This window comes from Micromesistius poutassou (assembly GCF_964030765.1).
Source record: "Micromesistius poutassou genome assembly, chromosome: 23".
NCBI lineage: Eukaryota > Metazoa > Chordata > Actinopteri > Gadiformes > Gadidae > Micromesistius > Micromesistius poutassou.
In genome coordinates, this window is record NC_140293.1 from 7,141,586 (window position 1) to 7,155,364 (window position 13,779).

Here is a 13,779-nt window from a genome sequence, read left to right on the forward strand (position 1 = left end):
CCCTCAGTCAGTTCGCATCAAATGAGGACGGGAACGCCACCGCATAAAATTTGGATGCATAAAAAAATAAATTGTTTGTTTTTCTCATAAAGAAATGTTCTTCCTTTGGCTGTGGGAAGTGGTTTGAGGGTGGGTGGGGGGAGGGAAGTCATGTCAAGGAAAAAACACAAACGCTCTGCTGTTGAACCCGAGCCCTTTTTAAAACGCTACTGTGGCGGGCGGGACTCGAACTCATTAACACACGTCTTCTCACGCGGTGGCAAGTCGGTAGCAAGTGAGAGAGAGAGAGGAGGAAGTTAAAACAGGTCTCATTCCTCCCGTCCTCCCCGGGCTGTCTTCAGAGCGAGGGTTAGAGGGATGTGGCTGAGGGGGGGGGGGGGGAGGGGGCGGGGAGGGGCGCTCCATTTGAAGTGAGCGGAGAGGGATGGGGGGTTTGGGGGGGGGGGGGTCCTGACAGCCGCTGTGCAGACATCACAGCCCAATGAGTTATGCTAAGTGAACGATTATTTGGCCCCGGCCAGACTGCACCCGAACGTCGGTGCATACCTCCGTCGGCCCGCCGCCCGCAACACACGGGGCAGTTAACCACAGCGGAGGTTCGGGGGGGCCAGGATCGAGACCCCAATGTGGGATCCAGGCCAACGTGGTGCCACCTCCTTCAATTTAAGAAAGTGTACACTGACCCCCCCCCCACCAAACCACCGCGAACCCCCTACCATCAGCCCCCCCGACCCCACCTCCTCCAACGCCAGGTTCCCAGTGCGTATCGGTTTAATATCGCCCGTTAAACCATCTTCTCACGTATTATTGGATTAGTGCGAGTCTTGTTTTCAACAGGAAGCGGGCGTCTGTCACTGAGCTGTTAGCTGTTAGCTGTTAGTCCTCCGTTTCCTGTCCTGTTGACGTTGGCGCGCGCGTGCGTTAACGTTGAGAACTGGCCAGAGGGGAGCGGTACCTGGAGGAGGGGGAGGGCCAAACTCAGGAGACGGAGAGAGAGAGAGCTGTTAAAGGACGCCATTTTGTTCCTGCTACGCTATCTAGCTATAGCTTTAGCTGTCTAGCTAGCTATAATGTACAGGATTGGGCCGTAAAAACTGTATGATTGAAGAGTCGAGAAGCTGCGGGGACGGGGGTCTTTTATTTTCCAGACCAACTTGAGATTCTGGAGGTTGTGCACTCCCACACAATCCACCGACTGCCTCGAGTCAACAACTGAAACAGGTTGTGTTTGTTGGCACTGCGGGGGTAGGTACCGGCCCTGACCTCTGACCCCTGTCAGCAGCGTGCCGCCGAACCTCAGCCAACACCTCTCTGACGCGGCCTCATATCCGCTCCGTTTGACACACACACACACACACACACACACACACACACACACACACACACACACACACACACACACACACACACACACACACACACACACACACACACACACACACACACACACACACACCTAAACACCGGAAAGAACAGAAGAATAGAAGAATAGAAGGAACAAGGTCAGTGTTTCCTTCTGGTTCATAATGTGGTCCGCTGAGCCTTGATTTACCGCCTATAAGTCGCAATATTCTACATTCAACTTTATTCCACCACTCCCTCTGTATAAATCAAACATGAACCTTGGTATCGGGAGCTCCGCCCCGCCCCAACCCACCTTCACATATTAGGGGAAAAGTACAAAACAACATGGATAGATTAACAATTAGGCTGTGCTGAATCCTGCCACCGTCTACGATTTAGTCAAGGTGAATCCCTCCTGCGAGAGAAAGCCGACCCTCCCGCCCTGGTGTCGTGAGGTAACAACGTCTGTTCCCTGTAATCTATGCCTCTGGGTATTCACCAGTAAAAGGTTCTGCTGCTCAGCAGGGGGTTGAGATTGGGTCGAGGGTAATTAGTCTCTCAAGGTCGAGGACATCCCTTTCTGAAAGCTACCTCCACTCGCCCCCAATGCGTTTCGATTTGGTTGAATATCTCCATAGCAAAACGAGGCGTAACTCTTCTAGTTTTAGTTGTTGGTTTCTTGTGCCGTCTCCTCCCAGGAGTTCTGCGATCCAAGATGATCAAAAAGGTAAAAAATAAAGTAGCCTATGAACTTGAGCCACAAAGCCTGACCAAAACTCTTTCGATGTTCAAATTGAATCACTCAAAGGAAGGGAAATTATCAGTGGATTTCTCCAATAGAAACAACTCCATAAAGAGGCTTATGTGTTCAAATATCATATCACATGTCCTGTACTAGTAACGGCCCTTATAGACAAGAGGTGGAACTCAACAGGTGAACACAATTAACTAATTAGAGCTCAGCCACAGGAATTCAAAGGCTTGAATTGACAGCTGGCATCAAGGCGTGGTCACTGTTGTAGCAACCAATAACTTGTATTCAGTAGAAGTGGGCATTGAGACACGTTTACAATTCCACAGAGGTCATAACAGCCAAATGGTTTGTTTCACACGGAGACATCATTACTGGACAATGTGTGTAAAGCTAGTCCCACGAGAATCATCACAGTGACTATAACACATGTATATTGGGCTACGAGTTTTTGCGCAATGTGCTTGACCTTTCCTTGTCCAAATGTTTAGCCCAGTGCGCTATAAAATAGAATTACAGTCGAGTGTCATATCAAGCAAGGGCCGTTACCTGGCCTATTACTCTTTTGAATAGGCAGTGTGTGTAGGAGTGTGATGCTGGCTTTAGTCATTCATCTGAATCCAGTCAAGGTTATGGTCTGACACACACACACACACACACACACACACACACACACACACACACACACACACACACACACACACACACACACACACACACACACACACACACACACACACACACACACCCCTCCGAGCGGCGTGTCTGAGACAAGTGCCATTATCCGTCTAAAAGCGGAAATTAGACGAAGCTATTCCTGGCCGCCTGACATGTGGAGCACTGGCTCCACTTATCAGGCGGAGGTAGGGAGCGCTCCGCCTTAACCAGCCGTCTGGACGGCCCGTATCCAATGACCGGCTGATTGAATTAAAGTGTAAAGGCTCTCTCTCTCTCTCTCACCCCGACCAGAGAGAGAGTTTGGCCGAGCTGGAGGCTTCACAGCTGTTTCTCCCCTCCTCCTCCTCCTCCTCCTCCTCGTCAGATAGACCCTTGAGATGGGGGGGAGGGGGTCTCTTCGGGGCAGAGGGTTTAAGAGCAGACCGCGGAGAAACCTGTGGTTCGAGTGCCACCGATAGATACCCCTGAAGCACAAAGACGCCGTCGACCGACGATTCAAGAGGCGATGTTCGGGAGATAAGGCGCTGGGGCTCCATGCATGAGATCTCTCTGAGGGCGCGTGGATGACGGCTGGTTTAACCTGTGCACACTGATTGCTCAACGCACAACAGGATTGCAGCCTCACCCAGCCCCAGAGTCCAATCAGACTGGCCCAGGTGAGGCTGCTTCAACCAGCCATCATCCACACACACTCCCACATCGCCATTTTTTCATTTAGCGTGTGACTTGAGGTGCATGTCCTTGAGGGTCTCAAGGCTCCCTCATGCGAACATGGGGATCGAACCCAGGACCTTATGGCTGGGAGTCCCATTGCAGAGCAGCCCCTACAACATCCCGCCCCGCCCATACAGAACCTGACAAACAGCTTTAAATGAGCGACTGCATGACTGAAGGGCCGTTTCAGGGGTGTGTGTGTGGATGCTCGCGTGCGTTTATTCCTGCGTTTATTCGCCATTCGTTTCATGTCAGGCCCGGACTGGCACCGTTACCACCTCGCACAACATGAGGCACTTTCTGCAGTCATAGTGCCCGCTCCCATTAGCCTGACGGAGAGCAGATCGGCAGCATCTGTGCCACACCCTTCAACACCCACCCACCCCCACCACCCCCACCACCACCACCACCCACCCTCCATCCGTGCTGTGGCAGAAAACCCCAGGGGTGCCAAGCCACAGACTGGGGGGAGAGATTGGGGGTGGGTTGGTGGTTGACGAGGGGTGCCTGTTCTCCCCCCTCCCCCGCCCCCCCCCCCCCCCCCCTCCTCGTCGGAAGGTTTCCGTGACAACGGCGGTGGTGGCAGTGGTGGTGCACGCGCGTGTCCCGTTCGACGAGCCCTCGCTCTTGATTTGAATTCTGGAAAAGCTTCCACTGGAAATAAGACGCGATCCCATGCGGGCGAGGGCAGGGGGGCGTCTGGGTGATTCCCTCCCTCAGAGGGCGGAGGGACGGCGAGTTTGGCTTGACAGACGGCGAGTTTGGCTCGACAGACGGCGCGGGGGAAACCTGAGTTTTAGTTCCATGGGCTGACCTTCGGGAGATGATGGAGTCGTAGGCAGGGGAAACTCTGGCGTTCGTTTCCTTCCTACAGTCCGCCCCCGACCGGGAGACATTGTATACGGGCCATCGGAGCGATAATAAGGCGGTCTGATTATACTCTCAAGGTTTCATCCCAGAAAAGTAGAAAATGCGGTCCCGAAACTATGTGTTGCCCTACTTATGTACCCGGTGCTTTTTCTGTTCATGGACGTGTCCCATGTGAAGCTCACATCTCTTTGAACCGAACTTTTTCATGAGGACCGTGACGGATGGGGTGTACGTGGGAAGGGCCGGGGTCACATGCAACAGAGGGGCTTCTGACTGGAACTTTCTACCACCTCGACACACACACACACACACACACACACACACACACACACACACACACACACACAGAGACATAGGGAGAGGGAGAGAGAACCCCCCCCCCACACGTTTGTACCCAGAGTGTGTGAGTGCTCTTTTGTGAGACCCTCCACCACCCACCGCCACCAAACGAGCAGACGAGCGCGGTGGAGACACTGTGGCCTTGAAGAGGAAGGGGCAACCAAGGGTCCCAACCGCACAGGGACAAAGGTCACGACCCGGGAAGCCGCCGTGTCACTGCTGAGACAAGTCCTCTTTGAGTTCCTCGATCAATAGGCCGATAGACTCAGGGACGGCCGCCGACCGCCTCCCAGATGATGCTACTGACGTTTCCATATTTAAACAAGAAGCCACCCTTCCTTTTGTCCCCGAATAGGGCACAGATCAGACCGCTGATGATGACACGATGGCAACCAAACAAATCAACGTCAACTTCTGCCAAAACACCACATGCAGATGGACACGGAGCCCGACGAAGTAGAGCCACACTGAAAACTACATCTCAACGCCTGCCCGACAACTTTAGGTCAATACCAAGCGTATGTTTCAGAACTAGGGAATGAAAGACGGCGGGGTTTGGTGTGCCGTCCTTCGGTCACGGAAGTGACAGACACCACAGAGAGACACAGAGACAGAGAGACAGAGAGACAGAGAGACACAGAGAGACACAGAGAGACACAGAGACTGAGAGACACAGAGATTGAGAGACAGAGACCAGGAGCCCCAGACCGGCAGCATTGCCTGGTCCTCAGATTCAAGTCGCTGGCCGGCAGACTAAGGGGCATGGCGGCCGGTCACGGCTCCTGCGTGGGTTTCCTGCGGAGGGTGAGTGGCCCATGTCCGTTCCTTGCCTCCATTCCCTCGTTTTCTTTCGCCGGCGGTGCCGTCAACGAGAGTGCAGTGCACCGTTTGGACAGCTCCCGTATAAGTCATGCCCATACAAGTCACGCCATTACCGCCATATTTCTAGAACGCCCCCTCAGGGGGGAGATACAGTAGATGAACAAGTGAGTCACTCTTCTGACATAAGCCCACCCCTCCTCCCCTCCTCCCCTCCACTTTGTTGCCATTTTTCTCTCTTTTCTCCCCCCTGAATGAAAATGCAGCGTCAAAGCTACACCAAAGACTGCCAGGTTGCTAAACCGAATCCCAATGAAAAACTAAAGAAAGATGTGTAAACAATTCAGCGTCACATCTCCCTGCGACGCGCGCTGTCACATTCACCAACGCACCTCAGATGAAGGCGAAAGTAAAGTTTGCGGGCACAGCCATTTCAAAGAACGCTCCGTTTCTATAAATAGACGTACAACGGCAAACGAGCACTGAATGCTCATTTTTTAAACCACTTCCCAGCAATGGATACAAAGCAAACCCCCCGGCAAGCAAACTGCAAACATTTCCGCTTCCTCTCTTCACACACACACACACACACACACACACACACACACACACACACACACACACACACACACACACACACACACACACACACACACACACACACACACACACCCTTTTTCAAACAAGCCACAGGTCACACCAGTGACCAGGATGCCCCCCCACTGTGCACCAGTCTCCCCACCATGTCCGTGGCACTGGCCGTGGGTTTCCCCGCTAACCCAAACCAGCTGGTAGCGATGGCGAGCTGGGAGTCTGCTTAGCTTAACCTAGCGCTCACTAATCACACGGCCATTGACGGGCTACGAGCTCAAACCACACAAGGGGCTGGTTTTTGTGTGTCACTAATTAATGAGCTGTTTGGGCCGTGTGGCTTATAGACCCAAGGCCATCGGCTCCACTGTCAATGTGCCCGGCCACTGGGAGCATCCCACGGCAACAGAGGAGGAGGGATTAAGTTCTTCCCAGGGATTGATGCACTCAGCTGTCAATCATCGTTTTTTTTTTTTGTTGTTGTTGTTTTTTCGGATTGATGTGAACGTCCTAAGAAATAAAACCATCAAGCATCAGCAGCACCAGTCAGAGAACGCCACATCAAATAACAGACACACATGGTTGTATTGTCAACACCGATAACACGAATAATTCTCCCAGGGAAGGGAAAAACACCACATTTGCATATTCATCTGAATCGCTGCCCGCTTCTCAAGTGAGCATCCAGCCGTCTGGAGCTCTGCGGTTCCTACAGAGTGGTTCCTGGGAGCGGTGTGTCAGCGCGGCGAGCAACGCGAGGGAGAGAGCGAGAGAGAGCGCTGCGAGTCGCCGGGGCGAGTAAACAGGGAGAAAGTGCCGCGTTGTTATATGCTGGCCGGGCATTATTATTCATCGGCATTCCATGAAAAACACGCCGGGCCCCGGGGCCCCACACACGCACACGCACACACACACACACACACACACACACACACACACACACACACACACACACACACACACACACACACGATTCGCCCCCCTTTCATCTCCACTACCCCCCCACCCGCCCACGTGCAGTCTGATAATTACGAGACAAACAACCTTATCGCCCCACCAGCAGGCGAGAAAAGTAGAGACACCCTGGGAGACAAAGACATTATTAGAGAGAGAGAGCGAGTTCGTTAGAGGGCAAAAGTAAAACAACAAAAAAAATGATGTGATAACAAACCATGTACACAAACTCATGAGCTCAAATACATCACGACGGCATCTGGAACGCTGGCTTCACAGAGGTGACGGGTCGGGCGTTTATCGCCCCCCCACCCCCTCCGCTGTAGTCTCCCCTTTGACGGTAATGCAGAGGGCTCTGTGGGAAACCGAGCCATATCACCGCCTGGCCCGTGGCTATCACAGCGGCGGGAGCCAGGGTAAATAGGAGCACGTCCATTGAGGCGCTCAGAGCGAGTATAAATACCCCTGGCCTACAAAAGCCTCCGTGCTGCAGGCCAACGTCAACACACTAGGCCCAGGCCCGGCCGTGGAGGCCCTGCGCCTCAGGAACAATTACAATACTCACAACATGGCAGTGATACTCGCGTTAATACTAATTGAGAGGTCGCCCTCTTTGCCAGTTTCCAATAGCAAGCCGGCCGGCGTCTCGGCTCAACCGTTGTTGCGCTTCGGTCGACGTGAAGCGCTCTCATTGTTTGATTTCTGCACCATGCCGCGCCGCAGTGGGAGAAGAGGGGGAATAAATGGAAGACACATGATGGGGATTTGGGGGAGAAAGTGGCACGCTTACGAAGGGGCTCAACGCACTTAATACCAGCGGTGCGTCCGGATCATTAGAGCAGACAACCCCCCGACTCGGGAGCCAGTGGCACGTGAGGGTCTCTGCGGAGGAACCCGCCCGGACCCCTCGCACGGGACGCAGGAGATTCTGTTGAACGCTGCAGAGTGACGGCTCAGTATGGAGCTGGATCCTAACCCGAGTTCACTGGACTGACCGCTTACACACTTATTGTATGTAATGCGTCCTGGCACTTATAAATAGTAATTAGCATTGTGTAGAGTCTTATCCTAGCTATCTCTGTTGTATACGGGGAATGGGTTAACCTAGTGATGGTTAGTGCTTGGCACTTGGTTCTATGAACATCCTTACTGTACCCACAGAGATATGTTGTTGTTTCTGTTTATTCTGACAAATGTACTTAATGTAAGTCGCTTTGGATAAAAGCGTCTGCTAAACGCCCTGAATGTAAATGTTAAGGACCAGTTGAGGACACGTCTTGGAGAACCATCTCCCAGGTGGAGAGCATGGAGGTGAATCTCACCACTCCAGAGCCACCGGACCCTGAGAGCAGCTCCTTTAGATACACTTTGTATTGTTGCACTGGGATCAAGTTTGGTGCCGGCTCCAAGTGAAATCATCCCTGGATGATTCTACACGTGCTTTGTTTGTGTGTGTAATATCCAACCAGGCGTTGGAACGATGCTTTTGTATCGACAGGACTCGGCCAGACAAACCTGTCACTCAAGGTTAATTGAAAGCTACTTATGACACTTTTGATTTCCGTCTGAAAAATACATTACAAGTAGTGTGCTGGAATCTTTTCGGCGTGTTTGATATTCAACAGCTCTTTTTAAAATCGTTGACCACCCGGTGAAAACGTAATCATGTCCTAATACAAGATGCCTTATTATAGCTTGGAACTAATGTCTCCATCTGGCGGTGGAAGGGCTGATGTTCAGGTTTAGAGAAGATGCGCATCTGTGAATCTGTGTATGTTTTGAGTAGCCAGGGCTCCGCTGGTTAGGTAATTCTTTCGCACTTCAAATAAAAAAACACATCCTCGGTAAACACACGAAGACTCAGCAATCGGTTGCACAGAATACACAGACTATACATTCACCATTTCATATAATTTCATTCATTCATTATTGCACCTGCAGAAAAGTAGAAGAAACGTTGCAAATCCCCAAACGAATACAAACAAACGTCCAAACCTCATTGCAATGAATGAATGAATGTTAATACGTTAGTTCTGTACCTGGGGGGCAGTTGCACTCGGTGGTGTCCGCTTGGCGTGCAATCCGAATCTTCGCAAGGTTTTCATAGGAGCGCTGAAACGTCAAAACAAGGATTGTTTGCATTGATTCACAAGCACTAGTGGTGCAACAGACGCACTGAGGTTAAACCTGCAGACGACCGTTAACTGTAATGCTAGTGCATGCATGCAATGCAACATTCTCAAAGTAAACAGCGTATAGGACCAGGCTCACCTGTGACAGCAGCTCGTCCACTCTGTCTCGAATCAATACGTTCAAATCGTCCACCGAGTAGCCCACGGGATGGATCAAAGTGGGCTCACCGTTCCTACTCTCCAAATCCACAATCCGGCGGGTGACATCAGACGTGTTGATACTCAGAAACACGCAAAACGCAATGGACGCCACGGAACATAGAGACGAGAAGACGCTCAGCACCGCTGTGCGCGGATTCTGCCGCTTCTGAAGAGGCGCTTCTCTCTCCATTTCTACACGCAGTAAGACGCTCCAGTCCGCACGATGCAACTATAACTACCTTTAAACTATGCAGAGAGAGGAAAACACCTACACTCATGCATCGGCCACTGAGTCACGAAATGACGGCGCGCAATTACGCGTATGTGCCGTGTGCCTGCGCCACCACGACGCGTCACGTCCAGGGACTTGGGTTTGGGTGACAGCGACAGCTAAGTGGCTGGTCTCCCACCGAGAGACACAGATCCCCCCTTCTCCGTGCAGCCAGGTGCCAGGACGAGGCGCTCCGTGCAGTTTGGCTTTCTGTCGGTCCTGCAAACTTGTTGCTCACACGTTCAATGCGTGGGGCGAAGCGCAGTTATCCAAAGTATCAAATGCAAAATGACATAGAAAGCGGTGGGATGCGGCAACGTGCAGGGTAGAGAGAGAAGGAGCGAGAGAGAGAGGGAGAGAGTGAATGGGGGATACTGCAGACATATGCTCCTCTCGGTGATTGCATGCAGCAACAACACGCCTACAAATGTGTCCGGGCTCATTGACATATTGGATTGGCTGTTTCCAGCTCTTACTGGGATGCACCGTGCAACCACTGAATAAGGGCTGTTCAACTAAAACGTTTTTTCTTGCAATAAGGTGCATGGGTTTGTATCGCGATAACTGCCTTTTTAGTTAAAGTCCAGCGTGAACTTGTTATTCGAAGTTCTCCGACATGAGCTTCCAGTACGTCTTGTTGTTTGGCTTTGGTCCAACCTCGTGTTTCACAAACAAACCGACCAATCAGAGAGGAAGAAGCATTGACCTGAGAAGGTCTGCGGACGAGGTCAAAGGTCCTGGGAATTGATTATTTTTTATTTTAATTTTTTTATATTAAATTTTTTCATATTAATCGATTATATTATATATATTAATATCAAAAATAATATTTATCACAAGCGCGGATGTCGCTAATGTAACCGAATGGCGCCACCTGTTGGTCACCTTGTGATTTAGATTAGCTTTTGGGATGAACAAGTGATAAGTTGCAAGAATCAATAACGTATTTGTTTCATGGGGTTATAAATTATATCTATAACTTATATAGTATAAGTATAGGAAGCCCCGATGTATGGTCAAGAAATACATGGAACCACTTTTAACCATTTATTTCACTTTTTGCTTGGTTCAAGGTACTGGGTTAAACACATGGCGTGGTAGGCTAATAAACCCTATATTAAATACCGTATAACAGTTTTAGGAAGAAAACAAACAAAAGGTTTCATGATATGTATTTATAATTTATATATTAGGCTATATATATTAACACCCATCACTCTGTTTGACGGACGGTTGTCTCCCACGCTGTCAACGGGCGCCCCCGTGTGGACACAACATGTATTAAATTAATTACTGGAATCGCTTATTTTTAATCAAGTTGAGGTAAATATGAGTTAGTCAATACGAAACAAACACAATATTTTCCTTGAAGTGGACGTGGAAAAGTATTTAGTATTTTATTTTTTACTTCAATAGAAAGGCTCATGGTTTTAATTAAATTGAAGGTCGAGTCACTTTAAGTTGGAGTTATTTTAGGTGGAGCAACTTTAAGGTGGAGTGACTTTTAAAGAGTTCCACCCCCAGGTGGAGAGTCACCTCCAGGTGGGCCGTTCCCAATCGTCGCCCCGCAGAGTTCCACACTTGGTTACCCGAGATAAACAACGCATTACCATCACGTGTTGATCACTATGATGAGATTACAGCAGGGTCGGGATTGTTTTATTTTATCCCACTGATGATTTGTGAGTTAGCGAAGAGAGATCATGATCTAGTGTGTCTGCCAAAACTGCAGCTGTGGGTGCACGACAAATTATACGTCATGAATTGTAAAATGACATGTGCAGCAAACACCCAATGAAATGCAACACAAATGCATCGCCTCCGTACATCTAATGAACTCATTATCTTTAATCACGCCAATATGTCATACATTGAATGCGCCCTCATCACCGCAAGCTGCGTCCACTGCGTCCGGCATCACGCAGCGAGGAGACAGACGCGCTGGTGTATTTTTAGAAGCACTACGTTCACCACGACTCGTGTTCTTACTGGTCCTCAATTATTCACCAAGCTGCCCTCTGCCGCTGAAGAATCGCAGCAGTGAGAGTAAATAAGCGTTGACATGTCAGACCGCCGCCGCCCGAACGATTGGGGTAGGCCTACACTACAGCGAGCTACGACATGAATGAGGTGAGCGCATGTTTTTAAAATAATGCCATTTGTGGAAGCGATTTATCCGGGCAGAAAGTGTGAAACGCGTGCCAGGAACCGCGATCAACCGTGTGTGCACGTCTTCAAACGTACAGCCTCCAATATTCGATAATCCTTTTTGATGTCTGTCCTTGATAACAATCAGACACGCGATTGTTAGACTATGAAAACACGCAGGGCTTACGATATGTCTTGAACTACCGATGTGTGTGTGTGTGTGTGTGTGGTTTCAGAAAGCACCACTGCGAGAACATAGAGCGACCAAAGCCACCTGTCCAGGTGTCAGCCATCCTGCTCTCAGCGAACCAGGGAAAAGTTGGGCTCTGCTCACCTTCTGTTCAACCCGGTAGAAATCACAGAGATGCCGGCCAGCCCACAGAAGAGCCCACGGTCAGGTACACTCGGAGGTAGGCGCTCGTACAATTTTAAACTAATACTGATGAATAATTGAGGACCATTTGTATTGCATAATAAAGCCTGGTTACGAATTGGTCTATCTAAAAGACTTCATGATAGACAAGAGTCTGTTGGACGAGTAATGCCAAGTGAACCATGAACGTGGTGACTTGATCTGAACCGTGTGTCAACAGATCAAACTACGGGAACCAGAGAGCCCACACACCATTCAGAACCCAGACAGACGAACGCCCTCCTCTGAAGGCAGAAATGGCGTCTCACTCGGTGTACACAGGTAGGTGCGCCGTGCCGTGTGTAGCGTAGCGGCTTGTGGCTTGTACATAAACTAAAAAAAAAAACAATGTTATCGTCCTTCTAACAGAAGACTTCCAGGCGTGGGACAGTACCGCGAGGGTGCACCCTTTCCGCCCGTGTGACAACCTCAAAGTCAACGGAGAGCCGTTCGCCAACGCCACGGGCCGCAGGGACAGCTTCTGCCGCCGCAGCCCCGCGGCGCCGGTGAGGAAGAGCTGCAGCCCCGCCCCGCCCGCCCGGGAAGTCCCGCCCTTCGACGGCACCACAAACTACCGAGCGCAGTACCTGTCCCACCCGGTGCAGCCCCGGAGGACCCCGGGCCGGCCCCCCTACCAGCCCCCGCCCGGCCCCCCGCTGACGCGCGTCTACACCAGCCACGCTGACTTCAGGGGCCGGCCCTCGGAGACGGCGCGGTCCTTCAAGCCCGCCGCCGTCTGGGAGAGAAACCCGGCCGCCTTCGCCGGCACCACGGAGTTCAGGGAGCGCTTCCGGACCTGGCCCCTCCCGCCCCGCACCCAGCCCAGGACCCGGGAGTACCGGGCCCCGGCGGGGGACATGGCCCGCCTCTCCACCACCGGCGCCGACTTCGGGTTCCCGGGGCCCCCGGCGGAGGGGCCCGACAGGGAGACCTGGGTACGGGGCCGGGAGTCCGCGGAGTCCTCCCTGAGGTCCTCCCTGAGGTCCACCATGAAGGAGGACTTCAGGGCCTGGACCACGGTGCCCCGCCCCGCCGCCGCCGCCCCGCCCCCGCCCCCACAGCAGCTGGAGCGGCCCCGGGGCCCTTTCGCCTGGACCACCACGGCGAGCGCCTCCTACACGCCCAAGGCGGCCCAGCGCTCGCTCAGCTGCAAGCCCCGCCCCGGGCCCCTGAACACCGGGCCCCCCATGGAGAAGGACTCTGTGTACCGGTCGAGCTTCACGGCGCCCTGGGGCCCCGTGATGGACGGCGGCGGAGGCGCCACCGGGCCCCCGGGGTTCAGGTTACACTCGGTGGACCCTGGGGGGCGCAGGATGTACAGGACGGCGCCCGCGGAGAGAGCCGTGGCCAGGGCAGGGTGCGGCCTGGAATAGGAGTCGTCACCGTGAGGAGGAGGAGGAGGAGGGTCATGGAGGTGATGCAGACGCGGTCGACGTCAGGCCGCGGCTCAGGGAACGTCTCTCTACTGATGCAATAAGTAATAAATCAGCCGAGTGGTTCACTGCAGCTCTTGACCTTTGACCCCTTTTGTTTATATAGTATGGGCGCTAAAGTA

General features: G+C 52.1%; 2 protein-coding genes across 2 annotated transcripts in view; one reads left to right on the forward strand and one right to left on the reverse strand.

Annotated features, from left to right (window-relative positions):
• Positions 1 to 9,706, reverse strand: part of LOC311368755 (collagen alpha-1(XXV) chain-like) — a gene marked incomplete at its 3' end in the record, with an annotated part of 74,967 nt that extends 65,261 nt beyond the window's left edge. Inside the window, exons 1-2 of the mRNA XM_084487537.1 lie at positions 9,332 to 9,706; positions 9,100 to 9,172 (exon numbers count right to left, since the gene is read on the reverse strand). Of these exons, the coding sequence (XP_084343663.1) occupies positions 9,100 to 9,172; positions 9,332 to 9,583 (325 nt within the window). The 5' untranslated portion in view covers positions 9,584 to 9,706. The remainder of the gene's footprint in view (positions 1 to 9,099; positions 9,173 to 9,331) is intronic.
• A 1,975-nt stretch (positions 9,707 to 11,681) lies between these two features.
• Positions 11,682 to 13,603, forward strand: LOC311368440 (stabilizer of axonemal microtubules 1-like). The gene is made up of 4 exons (XM_084487245.1): positions 11,682 to 11,794; positions 12,049 to 12,222; positions 12,406 to 12,506; positions 12,594 to 13,603. The coding sequence occupies exons 1-4, from the start codon at positions 11,790 to 11,792 to the stop codon at positions 13,595 to 13,597; spliced, it is 1,284 nt and encodes a 427-aa protein (XP_084343371.1). The 5' UTR covers positions 11,682 to 11,789; the 3' UTR covers positions 13,598 to 13,603.
• The last annotated feature ends 176 nt before the right edge of the window (positions 13,604 to 13,779 follow it).

Excerpts from the sequence above, each read along its gene's own strand:
- LOC311368440 (XM_084487245.1), top strand. Across the intron at positions 12,223-12,405 it reads ACGGTCAGGTACACTCGGAG|ATCAAACTACGGGAACCAGA; the intron begins GTAGGCGCTCGT and ends GTGTGTCAACAG. Across the intron at positions 12,507-12,593 it reads GTCTCACTCGGTGTACACAG|AAGACTTCCAGGCGTGGGAC; the intron begins GTAGGTGCGCCG and ends TCCTTCTAACAG.